This window comes from Camelus dromedarius, chromosome 5, assembly GCF_036321535.1.
Source record: "Camelus dromedarius isolate mCamDro1 chromosome 5, mCamDro1.pat, whole genome shotgun sequence".
Lineage (NCBI taxonomy): Eukaryota > Metazoa > Chordata > Mammalia > Artiodactyla > Camelidae > Camelus > Camelus dromedarius.
Window position 1 is genome coordinate 27,104,715 of NC_087440.1, and position 18,768 is coordinate 27,123,482.

An 18,768-nucleotide genomic window follows, 5' to 3' on the forward strand; every position below is an offset into this window, starting at 1 on the left:
TTCAATTTAGAGATATGTTTTTCCTTTTGTTAGGGTTAATTTGGGAAGAATGAAGATTAAGGAGCAGTAGAAGCTAAATAAGATGAATGAAAATAAACTTTAATAGTCAGTTGGTTTACTAATTTAAATGAATTAAACATAATCAAATAATGAAGATTTTTGTGTAACTTTATTTGTTCTCTTTGTACTAATGTTATCTGTATATTTTAGGTATAAAGCATAACACTGAAAATTTTAAATGTATATGAAAGAAGAAATTATGCTTATTATAAGTAGATACACAAACCAGTTGAGTCCATTCGAAATGAGCAGATTTCTTGGTTTCTTTTGAACACAGGATATGTGCGTGATCTTGCAAAGTTATCTGCATTAGACTCAGACTGTTTAGAACTTTGAATAATGTAGTAAAGATCATGCTTACATGCATATTTGTCACAAAATAAAAATCACTAGGCTCTCTGTGAAAACTACTTTTAAAAGTAGGAGAAATAATATATACATTGTAGAAGCATAAGTAATAAATTTGGGAATTATGAACTTGAGGCCTTACAGTGTAGGTCAGCAGTTTTCAACATACAGTCATCACATTGAGAAAGTCATTTAGAAAGGAAATTCTCAAGCTCTGTCCCCAGAGATTTTCTTTCAGTAAGAGGTGGCATCCCGAAGCTACATTTTTATTTATCAGCTTCTCAGATACCCTGCCCAAGGACCACACTTTGAGAAACACTGAAGTCATAATGGAAAAACAGACAAATTACAGAAATTGAGGCTAAGTAGGAACTGAGTAGAGGCATAATGAACATTTATACCAGGATGTAACTGAGCTACCTATCTCACAAGTCTTTTTGGGATGCATGGCTGGGGGTGTGGATCATCAATAATAAACTGTTTTGAATATACATAGAAAATCTGAAAAGGTCTAACATGCCATGACATGATCCTGAGGTTCTTGTCTATCTGTGCATTTTGATTAAAGAGTTTTTTTTTCCCTGCAATCTTAAAGGTTACTTTTATAAACGAAGAGCAATCAGTCAGTGACTTGGACAAGAAATAGGCCTATTGGCTCAAAGACTGCTTTCCTTTTCCTTTACCGAGCAAATCTTATTTTCACTTGATTTCTGTTTTAATTTATAATTTAAAATGTAATAATAAGCTGGCATATTTAACCTCACGTCTCTTTTTCTTATAGGTAATGTCTCGTTGGGAAGAGTATATCAGCAAAGTGAAAAACAAAGGTAGCACGTTGCCGGATGTCACGGAAATCTCCACTTTCTTCCCTTTCCATGAATACTTTGCAAATGCTCCTCAACCCATTTTTAAAGGCCGATCTTATGAAGAAGACATGGAAATCGCAGAAGGATGTTTCAGGCATATTAAGAAAATCTTTACTCAGCTTGAGGTAAGGATTCTCAAGTTCTTTTAACTTTCCTTTAAAGGTTTTAAGCTTAGTTGGTTTTCTTTTTTTTAATGAAGTAAATGGAATATTCAAATCTAACAAACCAGATTATTACTTTTAAGTAAGATTATTGGAGACATTTATTATTCTAGTTCAAGAAATAAGTAAAAATTAAGATATGCGTTGAATCCCCATTTTTCTGGCTTTTCTGGTGTGAAAGTCTGAGTATTTGAGAAAAGAATGCTGTTATCAGGAGGTTTAACAATGGTTCTTTGATTTGGAATTTGGCCATTCTAAGTTCTTTATGCCTTTGACCAGTGGGCAAAAAGTGAGGTTGCTGTGTTAGCCAGGATGATTAGTATTGATTATTAGGGTGAAATAAGAGTCATCACTATACGAAGGGGACAGAGAAGACTGTATTTGGAACCCAGGGATCCCCCCAGGATGCTTTCTGGTTTTCTCATTTCTTGTAGAAAATATCGTTGGAAGACTATAGCAATCCCGTAGAAGGTCACATTCAGGCCCAGATTCCTCAGTAAGAAGGTTTAGGATTACCTCAGGTAAAAAGGGTGAAGACCTTGTTTTTTTTTTAAGTCTAAGTACCTTTTAGATATGATTATATCCCTACTTCCTACAGTAATATCTGGCACATTGTTGACGTTCAATAAATACTGATGTGTGGTTTGGGTAGGTAGATAGAAATGGATGGATGGTAGGTATAGAATAATAAATACATACTATATATATATATATATATATATAGTACACATAGTATAAATTTTTAAAACCTGCAAAATGGTATTATATTACGTTTATGATTACATAATAGAATGTGAAAGGATACAAACATACAATAGCTATGTAGGGAGACAGTGGGGAGAAGGATATACAGGGTACCTCCATCTGTACCTGTAATGCTTTAGTTATTTAAAAAAACAAAAATGTTTCAAAGTCTGAAGTAAGTGTACATAGTGTTCAGATTTGATAAAACTTGTTTCTAGCTACTCGGCTTGGACTTGTTTGCTCCTCACATCTGTTGTCCATCCCCCTGCTCTGCTCTGTGGGGGACCTTCTGCCATGTCAGGGTTGGGGCTGATCCTTAGAGGTTTAATTTCCCAGTCTCTCGTGTCCACTGACCTCTAGCTGGGTTTAGCCAATGACAATTTGTGGCAGAAATAGAAGAAAGAGAGAAGCCAGGATATTTCTTCACCAGCACTCTCTGCCTTGGGTTTCATCTCTTCCATGTCTCCAGTTTCTGCTGGCCTGGCCCACTGTGGTTCCCCCTTACACTGGTACCCCAGTTTCCGGGCTCTGATGACACTTCCTCCTCTTTTTATTCTTCCTAGCATAGGAATGGTCATAATTTCCTACTGTTGCCAGTCTCTAGGTTGCTTCACCATTCCCTGGTTGGCTTTTCTCCTCCATCATCTGTATAACAGTTCCCTGCAATAAATTCCACTTGTTATGAACGCTTGAAATATTTCTGTTTTCTTGTAGGGACCTTGGGTAATATAGGCAAAATAGTGATTGATATTTTTATTCAGTATTCTTGTTGATACTGTAAATATTTTACAACACAAAAAACAGTCCAAATTATGGCCTGAATATCAGCTATTATTGGAACTCAATTATTAATAATGGACAGAATTATGATTCTTTAGCTTAGTTTATGATATATTTATATTAATTTCTCACAAATTATCTCATAAACTGGATTGTATGAATGTATTCATAAACTATGTTTGTTCTCCTAAAATTCTATCTCATTGTCTCTCCATTCTTAAAGGAATTTAGAGCTTCTGAACTGCTTCGAAGTGGACTAGACAGATCTAAATACCTTTTGGTGAAAGAAGCCAAAATCATTGCTATGACCTGTACTCATGCTGCCTTAAAACGACATGATTTAGTCAAGTTAGGTTTCAAGGTAAAGACTTATATTTTATTCCTTGATTCATCATCTATGCAGCTGTTAGGTTTTTTTCTTTCCTTTTCTTTTCTTTTTTTAAACCAGGCCATTTCCCTTGGATAGTGGTTTACTTCTTACCAAAGTTCGCATTTATAATTACTTAAAAATGCCTCTTTGAAAAGTTATGGTAACTTTCCATGCTTATATGATTGGTAAACTCTAAATCTAATTTTTCTAAATTTAGTTATCAGACATATGTCCTTTAAGTAACATTATAACCATATGATTGTCTAACCAACTTCCTTTGGTTGGGGAGGGTAGTTTAGTTTAATTTAGTTTAGTTTATTTCTTTATTTTTTAATGGAGGTACTGTACTGGGGGTTGAACCCAGGACCTCATGCATGCTAAGCACACACTCTACCACTGAGCTATACCCTCCCCCCAGTCAACTTCTAATACTTGTTAAGGTAGATTAATCTATTTTTACTATGTTAAAAAGTCTCCAAACAGCTTTATAAAAATAACAGTTGAGAGTGTTTTTCACCTGTTAAACGTCTGTATGCTTGCATTATTTACCTTTTAAGCACACATCTGCTGCCAGTTATTTGTTCATTCGGTAAATGAACAGCCTTCTATGTGAGGCTGTGGAATGCTCTTACTTAGACTGTCAGAGGAGGTATTTGACCACCATACGATAAAGACTGGAGAGCTAAAGGGCAAGATAGCCTGTTAGCCTGTGACTCAGTTGAAATGAAAGGTAATAATTGAGCAGTAAATTTAAATTTGGAGACTCTGTGACACTTCGCTAGTGGTACTGATCTAAACTTTGGTTTTAATGCAGATCATTGAATTTCCCTGCAACTGGTTTATCTGTTGTTTAAAATACGGTTTGTGTACAGGTTTGAATTCAAAGTGAGCAGAGCATTTGTTGTTGATGAAAGTAACTGACAATTTTTTAATGTTATGAGCTCACTGGAAGATAAGTGCTAAATAAATTCAAGGTGCTAGAATTGTTGTTATCTTGGATGAAAGGTTCCTCCACTGCAAGATAGGACAAATACGATAATTTATTAAAAGGCACTGTGAATTTACCCTAGTGGTGTGAACTTACCTTTTGCAAATTATTAGTCAGAATTTTTCACCTAAATATTTTGTTCTTGGGGCTGACATATAAAATATACTTTGAATTTGATATTAAATCAAATCAGTTTAATAACAAGGGGAAATGATGCAATCATAATTAGCATTTTATGCTTTCATGCAACTTTCACATGCGTTTTCTAAGAACATTACTTGTAGCTTATCATTTTCATTAATCATTTTCTTACATTGTGCTATACATCTAAAATCAGTTAACATGAGTACTGGTACTATCTTTTACTTTTTTTATGTTTTTAATTTTGAAGTTTTTTTTTTTAATCAAACTCACACATGCATCTCAGTTAAGAGCTTAAAAACCTTGCAGGTCTGCTAACATTTAAAAAAGGCAATTCTCTACTACCCTGATGCTCCTCAATTGTCTAATCTTTCAACTTTTTTTTTTTTTTTTTTAAGTTGAGAGTTATGTTTTATTTGGTGGGAGGACTCGAGCCGGGATCTCTTTCAACTCTTTTTGTTTTTCCTTTGTTCTTCTCATTTATATCAATAAAGAACATTAAATTTCCATTTTGGACATTGTCTTTAGTTTCTGTGGTGTCCTGAAGAAGACATGCAAGCACATTCGTGCACTATTTTCTTCCTTAATACTTCTGATATAGTTATGTCGTAATTTTGCTTTGTGATTAAAATCTCACTTTAAAAAAGCAGACTCTGTAGATATATTATTATGAATTAAATCACATTCGATTTTCAGAGTTGTTTTTCAGAAAACAGGCTCTTTAAATTGTCTTCTTTGAGCTGCTGCCACTCTGTTTTGCATATTGTCTATTACCTTGAGAGGCCACTTTCGGACTTCTGAGAAAATATGACTCTTGAAACTCCTCCTGGGTTCCTACTAGGATGACCTAAAGAATCACTGTACTAGGGAAATTTAGCATCAGATAGAGATAGAGAAGACACCAATCCACATGCCTGCAACTTCAGGTAGTTTCAGTAAGAAACAGTGCAGAATTGAACCTTAATTTTCATCATGTCCAATGGAAATCCAGCTCAGCTACCAATCATGGACAAATATAGATACAAACATGTTTTGGTAAAGATGAATAGCACAGAAATTACAGGATATATAAACAATTAGTTTAAAAGAAGAGAATTAATTAAGCATTAAGAGGAAACATGCTCCTCCCACCTTCCACTTCCCTGGAATACAAAATGAGGAGAGAAAACTTTAAAAATAGAAAACAGAGGAACTCTAGTTTGTACTTGGTGAGATTCTCAAAGAAGGTATTTTACCAATAAAACAAGAAATAGGATATCATACCAAGTAGCAATCAGAATTAGAAGGGAAAGGAGGGGAAATATGAAACATATTGAGAATAAGTCTGGAAAAAATTTTGGGCAGATAGAGAAGAACATACAAAAAAGAAAGAATGAAATTTCTGTAGGTTGGAGAAAGACGACTTTTCATTGTTTTACAAATGTGCAGTGCCTAACATTATTGGGAACTGGGCTAGAGGGAAGAAACAGGCATCAAACAAGTATGTACATATATGAATAGAATTACAAGTTATGATGTGCTGTGAGACAGGAACAGGGTCCTGTGAAACCTGTTTTAGGTTGGGAAGTCAGAGAAGGCCTGGATAAAGTGGACTTTAAGCTGATACTTTAAGAATTAGACAAAGCCAAGCAGACAAAAGTGAAGAGATAAAAAAGCACATGCAGAGGGCCTGAAGCAGAAATGATTTTACCATTTCTGAGAAAGTGAAATAGGTCAGTGTGTTTGAGCTTAGTGAGAAAGGGGAACGGCGATACATAAAGTAGGAGAGGACAGCAGGGGCCAGACTCAACACAGGCCCTAGTTAATACGTCTCCTGCAAGCAACATTAGGCTCATTTTCCCCTAAGACAGCTGGCAGCCAGTGAAGGGTTAGAAATCAGAGGTGCTGTGCTCTAATGCCTGTTATGTCAGTGATTTAGGGGAGGCAGTACAGGGAGGGGAGGGACTAGTAAAGAGATTGCTGGCAGTAGTCAGAGTGGTGGCATGGATTACAGTGGTGGTGGTGGTGGTAGCAGAAACGGAGAAAAATGAATAGATTCTAGAGGGAGTTTTGAGTGTGAAATTGACATGCTTTGGTGACAGACTGAATGCTGGAGGAAAACCGGATTGTTGAGTGCTAAGTAGGGTTCATAAGGGAAAAAATTGCCACAAAATATTACCTAGGGTTAGAATATCAATGGAAATAACCTCATATATAATTATAGGTTGATTCTTGCTTATATGGAACTTAAAAGAACTGAATTGAAAATAACTAAATTGATATTGTAATCCAAGAAGTGATCAAGGAGATCTTAACTGTATAGAGTTGTATATTTAGAGGTCTTCCCTAAGGTTAAAGAATTGAATTCCAGAGGCAGGAGCACAGTGGTAAATAAGATTGTAAATATTCTGTTTGAATATTTTTATGTTATGTTTATCTGAATTATTTTGGGGTTTTTTGGATGGTTGTTATACTTTTGGTGGTAGCTGTTTGGCTTTCAGCTGACTTTTTGACAAGCTTTCCTTTTTCTCCCCTTCTCAGTATGATAATATTTTAATGGAAGAGGCTGCTCAGATTCTGGAGATAGAAACTTTTATACCTCTTCTTCTACAGGTAAGATACTGAGATCCGAGACAAAGAAAGTAGAGTTTAAAGAATTCTGGGAGACAGCATTGGGAAACTACACAGTGTTGGGGTGCTAATTGCCATAATTATATATTCTCCTTAACTTCATTATGTTTTGGTATTCTGTTTTAAGCCTGTAAACTTCCTTTTATCTCTTCACTGATCATTTAGTAGTTTGTATTGTTTCAGCAGTACTATTTAAATTCACAATTTATCTCTAAGTTTTGAAAAGACAATAATTTTAATCAAGAAAATTACATTGTTACTCAGTTTTGAGGGAAGATGAGCTTTTTTTTCAATTTTTTTGTTGTTGTTAAGAGTTGTTTGTAGAATTGTTTTTGATCACTGGGTGCAATACTTTTCTTTATTTTATGCCTTATTGTTTTTTAGTTAAATGATGTTTAAGCATGTTTTCTTATTGTACGATACTCTTTACTAAGGTAGTGTAAACAGCAAAGTGTGAAATTCCCAACTGAAGAATAGAAGCTACTCTAATTCATAGATAAACTGGATTCCAAAAGTTGTTTTATAAGCTGAGTTATTTGGGACTAGGAATGTGTTTTATCAGAATATATTTCAAGGAACAAGGAGACGTAGAGTAGGAAATTGAAGTAATACAGGAAATTAAAGAAGGTAAAATGTTTACGGCTTTGGGAGGTTCAGGCTCTTGGTGTAATGATGATACAAGATGTTTAGCATCTTTCTATTTTCCTGCTTGAGCATCTGTTTCTTTCTGTGCTTCCTTTGCCTAATTCTGATCTAAACCTCCCAGACCTCATTGGGTTACCCCACCTGTTAAAGTAGGATAATTCCATGATTGCCTTCTCAGTTTCTTCATCCTCCTTCACACACTGTCCGCCACAAGCAGTGGTACCCATACAAATCATTCTGTAAATATGCCAGATTTCTCTCTCTGGAGCTGGTGAATAGCAAGAATTAGTAAGCTAATAAAGCCATTTTGTGAGTATAAGAATCTTACACAATAAATTGGAGATTAAAAGGATAATGTATTAATTAGCATATTTTGCCATTTCCTCACTTTCAATTTCTAGAATCCTCAGGATGGTTTTAGCCGACTAAAACGATGGATTATGATTGGTGACCATCACCAGTTACCTCCAGTCATTAAGAACATGGCCTTTCAGAAGTATTCAAACATGGAGCAGTCTCTCTTCACTCGCTTTGTTCGGGTTGGAGTTCCTACCGTGGACCTTGATGCCCAGGGGAGGGCCAGAGCAAGGTAAAGGAGACAGAGAGGGAGGGGGAGACCATTCCTGTTCAAGGACATCAGTTTCATGATCTAACTATTATTAACATCTTCTATATAGACTCCTAGCAGTCCTTGCTATCCAGGAACTTGCCTGGATACAAATCTATAAATTGGAAAGTACCTTTATTGCCTTCAGCTTGGCATGTAAAAATTGACCAGATTACTTCCTTCACTTTATTCATTGAGATTAATTTAAGTTCCTTATAAACGAAGGACTTCATTTTACTGTCACTTCCATTTTCTTCATGCCCCCAAAAGGTATACAATTACTATCATTTTGAAGTCTAAAGCTAAAGGTGAATAAGAGCAGAACACACTAATTCTTACTTTGTAAAATGTACAGGCCCCATCTCATAGTTACCTCAAAATTTTTCTCACTTTACAGACTCTTCCCTGATTTTTTAATTTAAGGAGTAAAGATAGCATTTACTCAGAGAATGCAGTGGAGCTATGATTTCTTAAATATCGTCATTCTTCTGATTAGTTCTTGTAAAGAGGCAAAGGTTGAAAAAGCATTATTGCTAAGATGAGCTCAAAATGAGTAACATGAAAGCTAAAAGGAAGAGCACAGTTCCTTAGAAACCCCCTTATGTACACGGAGAGGGATTCAACATTGCTGATACTTCCTGTTTGGGGGGATTTGTCTTTGAAGCTTGTGCAACCTCTACAACTGGCGATACAAGAACCTAGGGAACTTACCCCACGTGCAGCTCTTGCCAGAGTTCAGTACAGCAAATGCTGGCTTGCTCTATGACTTCCAGCTCATTAATGTTGAAGACTTTCAGGGAGTCGGAGAATCGGAACCTAATCCTTACTTTTATCAGGTAAGAAGAAACATGAAATTTTTACATTTATTTTGCACCTGCCTGGCTGACTTACTACCTAAATCAGTGTTACTGAACTATTTGGCAAGCCATTGAATAAAGGAAAGTGAGGTCCCCACCTCACGCACAGCACAGAAATTTGCATTTCAGTTGGGTTAAAGAAAGATACATCCACCAAAAAAAAAAAAAAAAAAAAAGAAAAGAAACTATAAGCACACTAGAAAGAAGATATTGATGAATATGTAATGTTGGGATGAGAAAGGTCTTTTAAAGCTCATTACTGAAAGCAAAAATAATACAGAAAAATATTGATTGATTTGGGAGCAATTTTCAGCATTTAACAAACAGTGGGTTGAAGTCTGAAAGAGTCTGAATGTATATAGAATTCTTATAAATGCTTTAAGAAAAATCAGTACCCCAAAAGAAAAATATAAGATGACAATATGCAATTTGTGAAAAAAGATACAGATTTATATCACCTCTGATAATATTCTGTTGGGGTGGGTTTGGGGAATTCTATGCTTATACAGTGCTAGTAGGAAGGTAATTTGGTGGACAAATTGCTAGCATATATTAAAAGCAGTGTTCTCACTTCTAGGAATTTATCCTAAAAAAAATTAGACCAATTTGTAAAGACTTACATGCTAAAATGTTCATCACACTTTTTCTTGTACTGCAAATTATTTTGGAAAGGAGAAACAACCTGAATGTCTTATCAGTAGGGATTCATTACATTATTTATTACCTAGTCCATATAATGAAAAACTGAATAGCCGCTAAGAATGATAACATTATAACTTGGCTTACTGACAGAAAAATGTTTATGCTATATTAAATGAAAAAAAATCAGGTTGCAAAATATATCTGTAGTGTCTCATTTTATTTTTAGAAAGGAACAGCAAACAGACATATAGAAATATGTAATGATAATCTATACAAAAAGATTTGGCAGCTTATGCCCCAAAGATTTATTCTTTTATCTGTATTAGAGCTGATACTTAAATAAATGTAGTTTGCTATCAATATAGAAAATGGAAAGATTTACACAGTCATGTGGCTCCTGTCTTCCAAAGAACTAGAAATAATTCAAGCTGTATGTCATCATGTCACCATAATATAAATGATTTTTCTGAAGGTCGTTCTGTAATTTTCCTGTTGCCTTTACATGAAATCCAGCTTCTTGTCTCTCTTTTTTGATTTTCATGTTATGTTTATGTTCTCATTTTACCTTCTTCTCTCATCTGTTAACGTTCAATTTAGTCTCTGCCGAGCTGGACTGAACAGTCTTGTGTGTGCTTCCTCACTTTCAAGTTCAGTTAAGCCTTGGTTTTAGACTCCTTTCCATCAATCTTTAACCAGAGTCTCTAAGGTCACAGTAAGCCAGACTGATTAATTTGAGGGCACATCCTCTAACCACCTAAAGTGGTCTGCGTAGAGGCGGCAACCATCAGGAAGAGAACAAACACAAAACACACAAAAAAATACTAAGAAATATGAGGAAGAAGGAAAAACATTGTGTAAAAATAGAGTTAACTACAGTATTGCTAGATGTAAAAGCTATTAAGACTGGATTTTCTACTGGCTTCTAAGATAGTTGCCTTGCTTCTTTTTTGTGTTATTATTTCTTTCCATAGCTGTCATTGCGCTACACTGTAGCAGAATACAGCATCGTTGTATTGTACTTGTTGTGGTCCCAGAAATATTAAGCCTTTAAGTTGGTAACTTTTATTTTATGATTGTTCTGTGTATTGCAAATACATTGCAAATGCCAAAGGGAAGTAATTACCATGTACTGTATTTTTATTTATCAGTGTTAACCTGAGATAAGTTATTTCTCAGTTTTATGAAAGGCCCAAGTTGTTAACTCTTTACTTCTTGAGGTATGGCAAGTGAACAAATTGTGTTATTTAACGGTTTTCTCTGTAAATGGAAGCAAATGCACAATCTGATTAATGTTTGCATTACAGAATCTTGGAGAGGCAGAATATGTAGTGGCACTTTTTATGTACATGTGTTTACTTGGTTACCCTGCTGACAAGATCAGTATTCTAACAACATACAACGGGCAAAAGCATCTTATTCGTGACATCATCAATAGACGCTGTGGGAGCAATCCATTGATTGGAAGACCGAATAAGGTAATTTTATGACTATAATGTGTTCTCTTATTCATCATGTTGGCAAAATAGTAAGATTTATATACATTGTGAGTTATTTATGTGAGTTATATACATTGTGAGTTATTTATGTTATTATGTGGGTTACTTTGTTTCTTTGCTATCTCCTTGTAAGACATGAGAAAATGAAGTAATAGGAACTCTGCAAATAATTCTCTGGCAATCCTATCTGACAGTGTTATTAGTGTGCTGTGAATGTCTATCTCAGCTATCACATTGAAGATTTCTGTTGATAGTAATCATAAAAAAAAAGTTTCTAAAACTTTTTGTAGGAAAAGTGATGTCTAAGGAAGCTATGTACTGTTATAGTAGAAATAGGAATTGTAGCATTTGTTTTGTTTGTTTTACAAAGATACAATCTGTACTGCTTACTGAGTGTATGTGTGCAGGGGAGTATTTTTTCTTGAGGATAAAGGAAAATCATAAAACACATTCAGACTTTAGGATTTTTTATACTTTTTTATGTGATATGATGGAATAATATCACATAAAAAAGATGCTGATTTTATCAATAAAGTTTTGAAAAATTAGAATAACAAAACAAATGTAGTATTAGTGATGATGAAAACAGGAGTTTGATTGTAAACATGGCTGTATAAAAGCTCTTCCACCTTTTCTTGGAAATCATCTACAAGTAAGAGGAAAATGGGAGAAGGAGAAAACAAATTCCATTTTTAGTGACGTGACACAGATCAGGTGACTAAGATCAGGAAGAAAATGTTGGAAGAAGAGAATTTAGGGGACCAGTCTTGAAAATGCCAGCAAAAACACACTTTTCCGAAAGCGAGTGGCATACTTTGAAGTGTAAGAGCCACGTGCCTGTTGTTCAACAACAGATGTGGGAGTTAGAGTGAGCCTTCCTAGTTCAGAAACACCTACAGGTGAGCTGTATTTGCAAAAAATAAACTGTCTCTGTAGTAGCAGGAGACTGGAGAACCATCTGTTGTGAAAATCACTCACCCCAGCCTAACCTCTTGCATGTAGCTAATCTAAGACACTCATTTACTCAGTGGTGGAATAGAGGGGGAGGGGAACAAGCGTTTGCTTGATTTATATATGAGGGAAAGAGCATCGAAACATACTAGTTGACAAGATGACATGCTCCCAAAGACATATTGGCCTGGAACAGATGAAAATTTTGAATACACATTTGGCTGTTAATTTTAAAATACTTAAAAAGTACCCATTTCTGTGAGGGAAGGCTACAGAGCAGAGAAATTGAAGAGCTCAGGAAGAGGTAAAGGTGAACTGGAAGGAAACAAGACAAAATCAAAGAAGTAGAGACAAAATTGAAAGGAATGTGAGAAGGAACAGACACTGTAGAATACTCCAAAGGGGTATAGAGAATGAGAATGAGGAACTAATAACTCTGAAATATAGAATGAAATAGAAGAACCTCAGGGTCTGAGTCCTATTATTTATAAGTAACAGGAAAGCTTAAATAATAAGGAAAGCTACTGTCTCATAACAAGAAGGTGAAAGTAGTGTGGCTCCAGGGTTGGGTGGCTCAATTGTGTCATCAAAGACCAAGGTTCATTTCATCCTCCTGCTCTGCTGTTCTCAGCGTGTGAGCCTGGGTCTCAAACAGCATTCAGAATATGTGAACTCAAACAGCATCCAGAATATATGAACTTTAAAAGTCATTGAAAATGTAGACAACCCAGGACAAAATTGGCAAATGAATTGGATAGACACTTGACATAAGAAGACATACAAATGGACAGTAAGCACGTGAAAAAATGCTTACCATCATTAATTGTGAGGGGAATGCAAATTAAAACTACTGTGAGGTACTGCTACACACCCAACAGAATGGCTAAAATTATAAAGATTGACCGTATACCAAGTGTTGACAAAGATGTGGAGCAACTGGAACTCTGGGACTGGCACATTGCCGGTGAATGTTGAAAGTGGCACAGCAACTTTGGGAAACAGTTTGACAATTTCTTATAAAATTAAACAAACACTCACCAGACGGCAGTTTCACTCCCAATATTTATCCAAGAGCAGTGAAACATGTACACAAAGATATTTATACATGAATATTCATTGCAGCTTTATTCAAAATAACCCCAAACAAGGGACAACCCAGATGCCATGAACAGGTAAATGGATAAACAAATTGTAGTATATTCATTCAGTAGAATACTGTTCAACACTAAAAAGGTATGAAGTTCATTGTTCATTAACGTGTTCTTTCAATTCCAAGTATATAGTCATATTCTTTTGGGATTGATTATTTTAAGGGTAAGATTTTTATTTCTAGCACATTATTTAAATGATCTCTCTACAGTTTTGTTACCGTGTTTTGAAAATATACCATATCTCTTTTCTTCCCCCTAGGTGACAACTGTTGACAGATTTCAAGGTCAACAGAATGATTATATTCTTCTTTCTCTGGTACGAACCAGGGCAGTGGGCCATCTGAGGTATGTAAGGAAAAATCTTCATAATAGTGTGGAACTTAAGTATCTGCTTCAGTTTTGAGCTTCTGTGGCTAAGTAGTTTTAAATTTTAAGTTTAAAGTATAATTCATTGCTATAGCAACTTTTAGTGATTTTTGTTGGAATGTAACTGTCAGATTCTTTGCAGTTACTTAGTCATTGCCATGGCTTCTAAATCTTTTGAATCTTAAATGTTTTAGTAATTTTAACTTTTTGACTCTTCAGGAACATTCAGAGATAGCATTTAATCATATAATCTTAATATATATATCCTATATCTGTTGGAAGCTTAATATCAGAAATTAAAGGAGGTGAAGCGGTAAAAATCTTAAGAGTAGATTTTTCATTGCGTAGGATTTCTGACTTTTCCCCACACAGTCTTTCAGCTTCAGTGTTAGAGGATAAAGGAACCATTTGTTCTCTCGGGATTAAGACTTGTCAAAACAAACAGTAGTCTATTTTTATCATTTATTGTGATGTGTTTATGTGCTAGAGATTTATGGAATAATATCTTCTTATTACAAAGCAGCCATTTAGTTTTATATAAACCTTCATCTCTTATGACTTACTAGCAAAACTATAAGGAGAGTTCATTTTATTATTTTATTTTGTGGGTATAAAAAAATTTTCTTCCAGTTCTCATAATATTCTCATTAAGTCAAGACTTTGGTGCTTAACCCAGTGATCAGGTTCCATTAGACCGGTAACTTTTATGAAAGAGTAAGCAAAGGTATAATATTTCAAGAAATCATTTTAAGACTGTAACATTCTAAAATACAGTTTATTTTTGCTTAAGTGTCAAACATGTATTTGGAGACTAACTTTTCTAAAAAGCAGTTCCTTTTCTGCATTGAAATTTATAGCTGCTGTCTGAATAGGGCATCATTATGATTTACATAATTAAAATCTCTCAGAAACTCACAGTATGAATATGTGAATACTGCCTTCTCTCTTTCCCACCTTTTTTCTTACTCTGTCGTGCTTTTGTCTTTTTCACATTCCCATGACGACTTCTGTGCTGTTCTTTGCCTGACTTTTCTGGAAACTTAAAGAGAAAATGATAATGATAAAATGCTTATAAATGGAGAGTTTAAAAAGAATCCAATTTCATTGTCGTCTTACATATCCAAATTTTCTTTATCCAATAAATTAAACTTCTCTGTATTTGCCAAACTTTCCCTTTGGAAGTCCAGCTTCTTCAGAGGATGCTGGTGATGACAGTAGTGTTGCTAAAGCATAGAGGGGGAAATGTCAGTGTATGTATTATTTATGATTCACCTATCCAGGTAACTTAGGTATCTTAGCTCGAATTTTATCTAATTCTTTATAGAATTTTTTGGTTTGTAGATACAATCTTTCATATCTTTCTTTTTCTAAGAAGTAGGAAAATATTTTGTTTTCGAATTTCAAGAGACCAAGGAAACTTCCTTCCATACTTCTCTTTTTAGTAACAGCTTTATTGAGATATAATTCACATACCATACAATTCATCTATTTTGAGTGTACAATTCAATGATTTTTAGTGTATTCATAGAGTTATGCAGCTGTCTTCGCAACTTTGGAACATTTCATCACCCCAACAAGAAACCCTGTTCTTATCAGCAGTTACTCCTCTCTACTTCCCCAAGCCCTTGGCAGCCACTGTTCTACTTTATCCTGTAGACTTGCCTATTCTGGACACTTCATATAAATGAAATTACTTAGCATAATATGTTCTAAGTTCATCAGTGTTGTAGCATGTGTCAGTACTTCATTACTTTTTCATTGCTGAATAATATTTCATGGTGTGAATATGTTACATTTTATTTATCCATTCATCAGTTGGGGTACACTTGGGTTGTTTCCACTTTCTGGCTATTGCGACTGATGCTGCTATGAACATTCATATACAAGTTTTTTGTGGAAGTTTGTTTTCCTTTCTCTTGGGTAAAAACCTAGGAGTGGAATTGCAGGGTCATATGGGAACTTTATGTTTCACCCTTTAAGAGACTGCTAGGCTGCTTTCCAAGCACCTGCCATATTTCTTCACCCACATCTCTTTTCATCCAGGGTAGACTTCATTAGGAGCAGGAGCCAGACTATTCAGCTTCAGTTCCAGAGGCCTGTTAGGACACTGTGGAGCTGTTTAGAAGCTAGAATTGTGAGACAGCTCTGGTCCCTTTTGTAGCATTCATTGTTCTTGTCCCTACTGACTTGAATAGCCCAGCTACAAATAGAAATGCTTGTGATTTGTTCAGAGCAAAGCAGTGAAACTAGCTTTCCTGTGTTGTCTCCTCAGAGGGATCTGTCACTGTGATGGCTCGTTGTTTAACAGTGTTGTTTCTGTCCAGCCATCTTCTGGGGACTATGAAAGAAGGCGGTGGTTCCCACTGTCCTACTTTCAAGTTACTGCTCCCAGCAGCTCTGTCTATTCATGCTGCCACTCTTTACTTTTTTTTGCCTGGTAGTTCATTATGTTTATAGTATTCAGTCATTCATTTAACAACTATCCTCAGATGCATCTATTACTTGGCAGTGTTGCTGGGTTCTTGATATATAGTAGTAAAATGTAACTTTCTCTGCCCCCATGGAGCTTAGAATCCAGTGAGAGAGTCATTAGATATATCCTTGGAAAATACCTACATTTCAACCTGCAGAAGGTTTCAGGCTAGCTCTCTTCATGTGCAGTGGAGATCAGGCTTAATACAGTCACTTCACTGCACTTTGGCACTGAGGGCTGGAGGGGAAAGTTTCCTCAGAGGAACAGGTCCATTGTCACTGCAGTAGCACCGTGTCTGCTCTGCCTAGAGGTAGGGCCCTCCGGATGAGAAGGGGAGAACTGAGTATCATAATACAGTGATCACTGTGAAAACAACAGTTCAGGTCACCTCCTTCCACCTTGCCCCTCCTTTTCCCCTGACAGCATTGTTTTAACCATAATTTACTTTGTAATATTTGCATGAGAATTCATGCTGAGTATTTCTAGCATCATACATCCAGTTACTAGTGTTGAAACTACCCACCTGTAGCATGACCCCTTGGGCTTCTAAAAAATGTGGAGAAAATAAAAAACAATTTGGCTTGAGTAACCTAGAAGATAACATTTGCTTCATGAATCCAGTGTGTCACAAATGTAGAAATTCCTCAAAGCTACTGATGAACATCTCTTACTTTGAGGGGTGGGGGTAACCCCCCCCAACATAACTGCTATTATGTGATGTTGCACAGTCCCTCCTAATAAGGGAAACTAGGGCCTTGTCAAGGCCATAGAACACAATAGAAAAAGAGGCTAAATTAGGGATATTCACCGAATACCTCCCATTATGAAGAGACAAAGAAAAGCCATTTTTAAGTATTGCATTTGCCATTCTCTGTGTGGTTGTTGTATGAGCCATTCTCTGTGTGGTTGTCGTATGATCTTTGTAACATCTGACCTCTGTACGACTCTTTAACACTTACAGAGATCAGGGGTGATTGTACCAGACTTTATTTTTCATGAAAGTCTTCTCTTTTATAGAATACCCACAAATTTAAATAGCCATCTAAGAGCATCTCAAGAAACAAACTGTCTTCTGTATTTAAAACTAAAACTATCTTTTCTTACTAAAACACATTCTAACTAATAGTGAGGTGAAATTAGACTTTTATAAATTTATTTGATTCAGATAAATTCAGGTAAAGTTTTAAGAACATATTCTTTCTAAAAGATAAAGAAAACTGCCATCATTCTTCAGATAATCAAGTACATGTATAGTTGGGTCATTCATTTTATCATTCATTTTGGCATTTTTATTACTGTTTATGTGAACATTGAGACTTACAGGCCAGGCATTGGGCATAGGTAGTAGCGTAAATGCATAGTTAAGACATGGTATTACGTTATATCATGTCATCATACTATTTTTCCGTTTGTATTTGTAATTATTATTATAAATAAGTATAAAACAGTGTGGTAAGAGTTACCTAGGAAGTAAAATTTGACGTTTCTAACCTTGACAGAGCCTGGGACTTTGGTAGCTGAAGTTGAGGAAGGGCTGGTTTGGATTGATTCAGGTGGTGATACAGTAAATTGGTAACTGAGAACTAAACTATACCATAATACTAATAGAGCTACTTAGATCTTTTTAATCAGAGCATTGGTTATTTTGTGATTTCCCCCAACCCCTACCAAAAAAAAACCCATAGAGGTTAGTAATAAAACATTAACTTCTTACTTGGTTTACTAGTTATATCACATTGATTAACTTAATGTTTACTCTGTTAAGTTTTTAAGAAGCTTAACTTTTGATTGCCACAGCTTAACAGGAATATTTAGTGGAATATGTTTAAAAAATAAAAGTCTGCATACATATGTTGTTCCTCTTGAAATACGTTAATTAATTTTGTTTGGTTCCCAAAGGGATGTCCGTCGCTTAGTGGTGGCCATGTCTAGAGCCAGACTTGGACTTTATATCTTCGCCAGAGTGTCCCTCTTCCAAAACTGTTTTGAATTGACTCCAGCCTTCAGCCAGCTCACGGCCCGCCCGCTTCATTTGCATATAATTCCAACAGAACCTTTCCCAACCAGTAGAAAGGTAAGACTTCTTTCTTCATTGTATAAGGCAGCATTTGTTAACAAGTGACCACATTAGCAAGGAACATCGTCACATAGATTGTTCCATCACTGGTTTAGAGTGCTCCTTACACTGAGGAGCTGAATTAGATTTTCTATGTCAAAATAATAATACCAGCTAACATTTATTGAATACTCACAGATCAGACAACTTCTGTGATCCAGTTTCCAACATGCGTAAAATGGAGTTAGTGAGAAAACCTGTTGAACAGGCCTGTTACTGAGATGAAGTAAGATAATGTATGTAAAGAGCTAATTGCCTGGCACATGGTGACTACTCAGTAAGTGTTACATTACATATGTTATCTTATTTCATCTCAGCAACAGCCCTGTTCAGTAGGTTTGCTTATTAACCCCATTTTCCCTATGTTGGAAACTGGATCAGAGTTGGATCAAGTTA

At 35.5% G+C, this 18,768-nt stretch overlaps 1 protein-coding gene across 6 annotated transcripts in view; it reads left to right on the top strand.

Moving 5' to 3' along the window:
- The window catches only part of AQR (aquarius intron-binding spliceosomal factor), a 103,884-nt gene that overhangs the window by 60,515 nt on the left and 24,601 nt on the right, over nucleotides 1–18,768 (top strand). For all 6 annotated transcript variants that reach the window (XR_010380894.1, XR_010380893.1, XM_064485764.1 and 3 more), the window contains exons 26-33: nucleotides 1,190–1,399; nucleotides 3,183–3,320; nucleotides 6,979–7,050; nucleotides 8,115–8,302; nucleotides 8,985–9,156; nucleotides 11,124–11,294; nucleotides 13,677–13,762; nucleotides 18,156–18,330. Coding sequence is in view for 4 of the 6 variants with exons in the window: in XM_064485764.1 (XP_064341834.1) it covers nucleotides 1,190–1,399; nucleotides 3,183–3,320; nucleotides 6,979–7,050; nucleotides 8,115–8,302; nucleotides 8,985–9,156; nucleotides 11,124–11,294; nucleotides 13,677–13,762; nucleotides 18,156–18,330 (1,212 nt within the window). In the remaining 2 variants the exon portion in view is untranslated. The remainder of the gene's footprint in view (nucleotides 1–1,189; nucleotides 1,400–3,182; nucleotides 3,321–6,978; nucleotides 7,051–8,114; nucleotides 8,303–8,984; nucleotides 9,157–11,123; nucleotides 11,295–13,676; nucleotides 13,763–18,155; nucleotides 18,331–18,768) is intronic.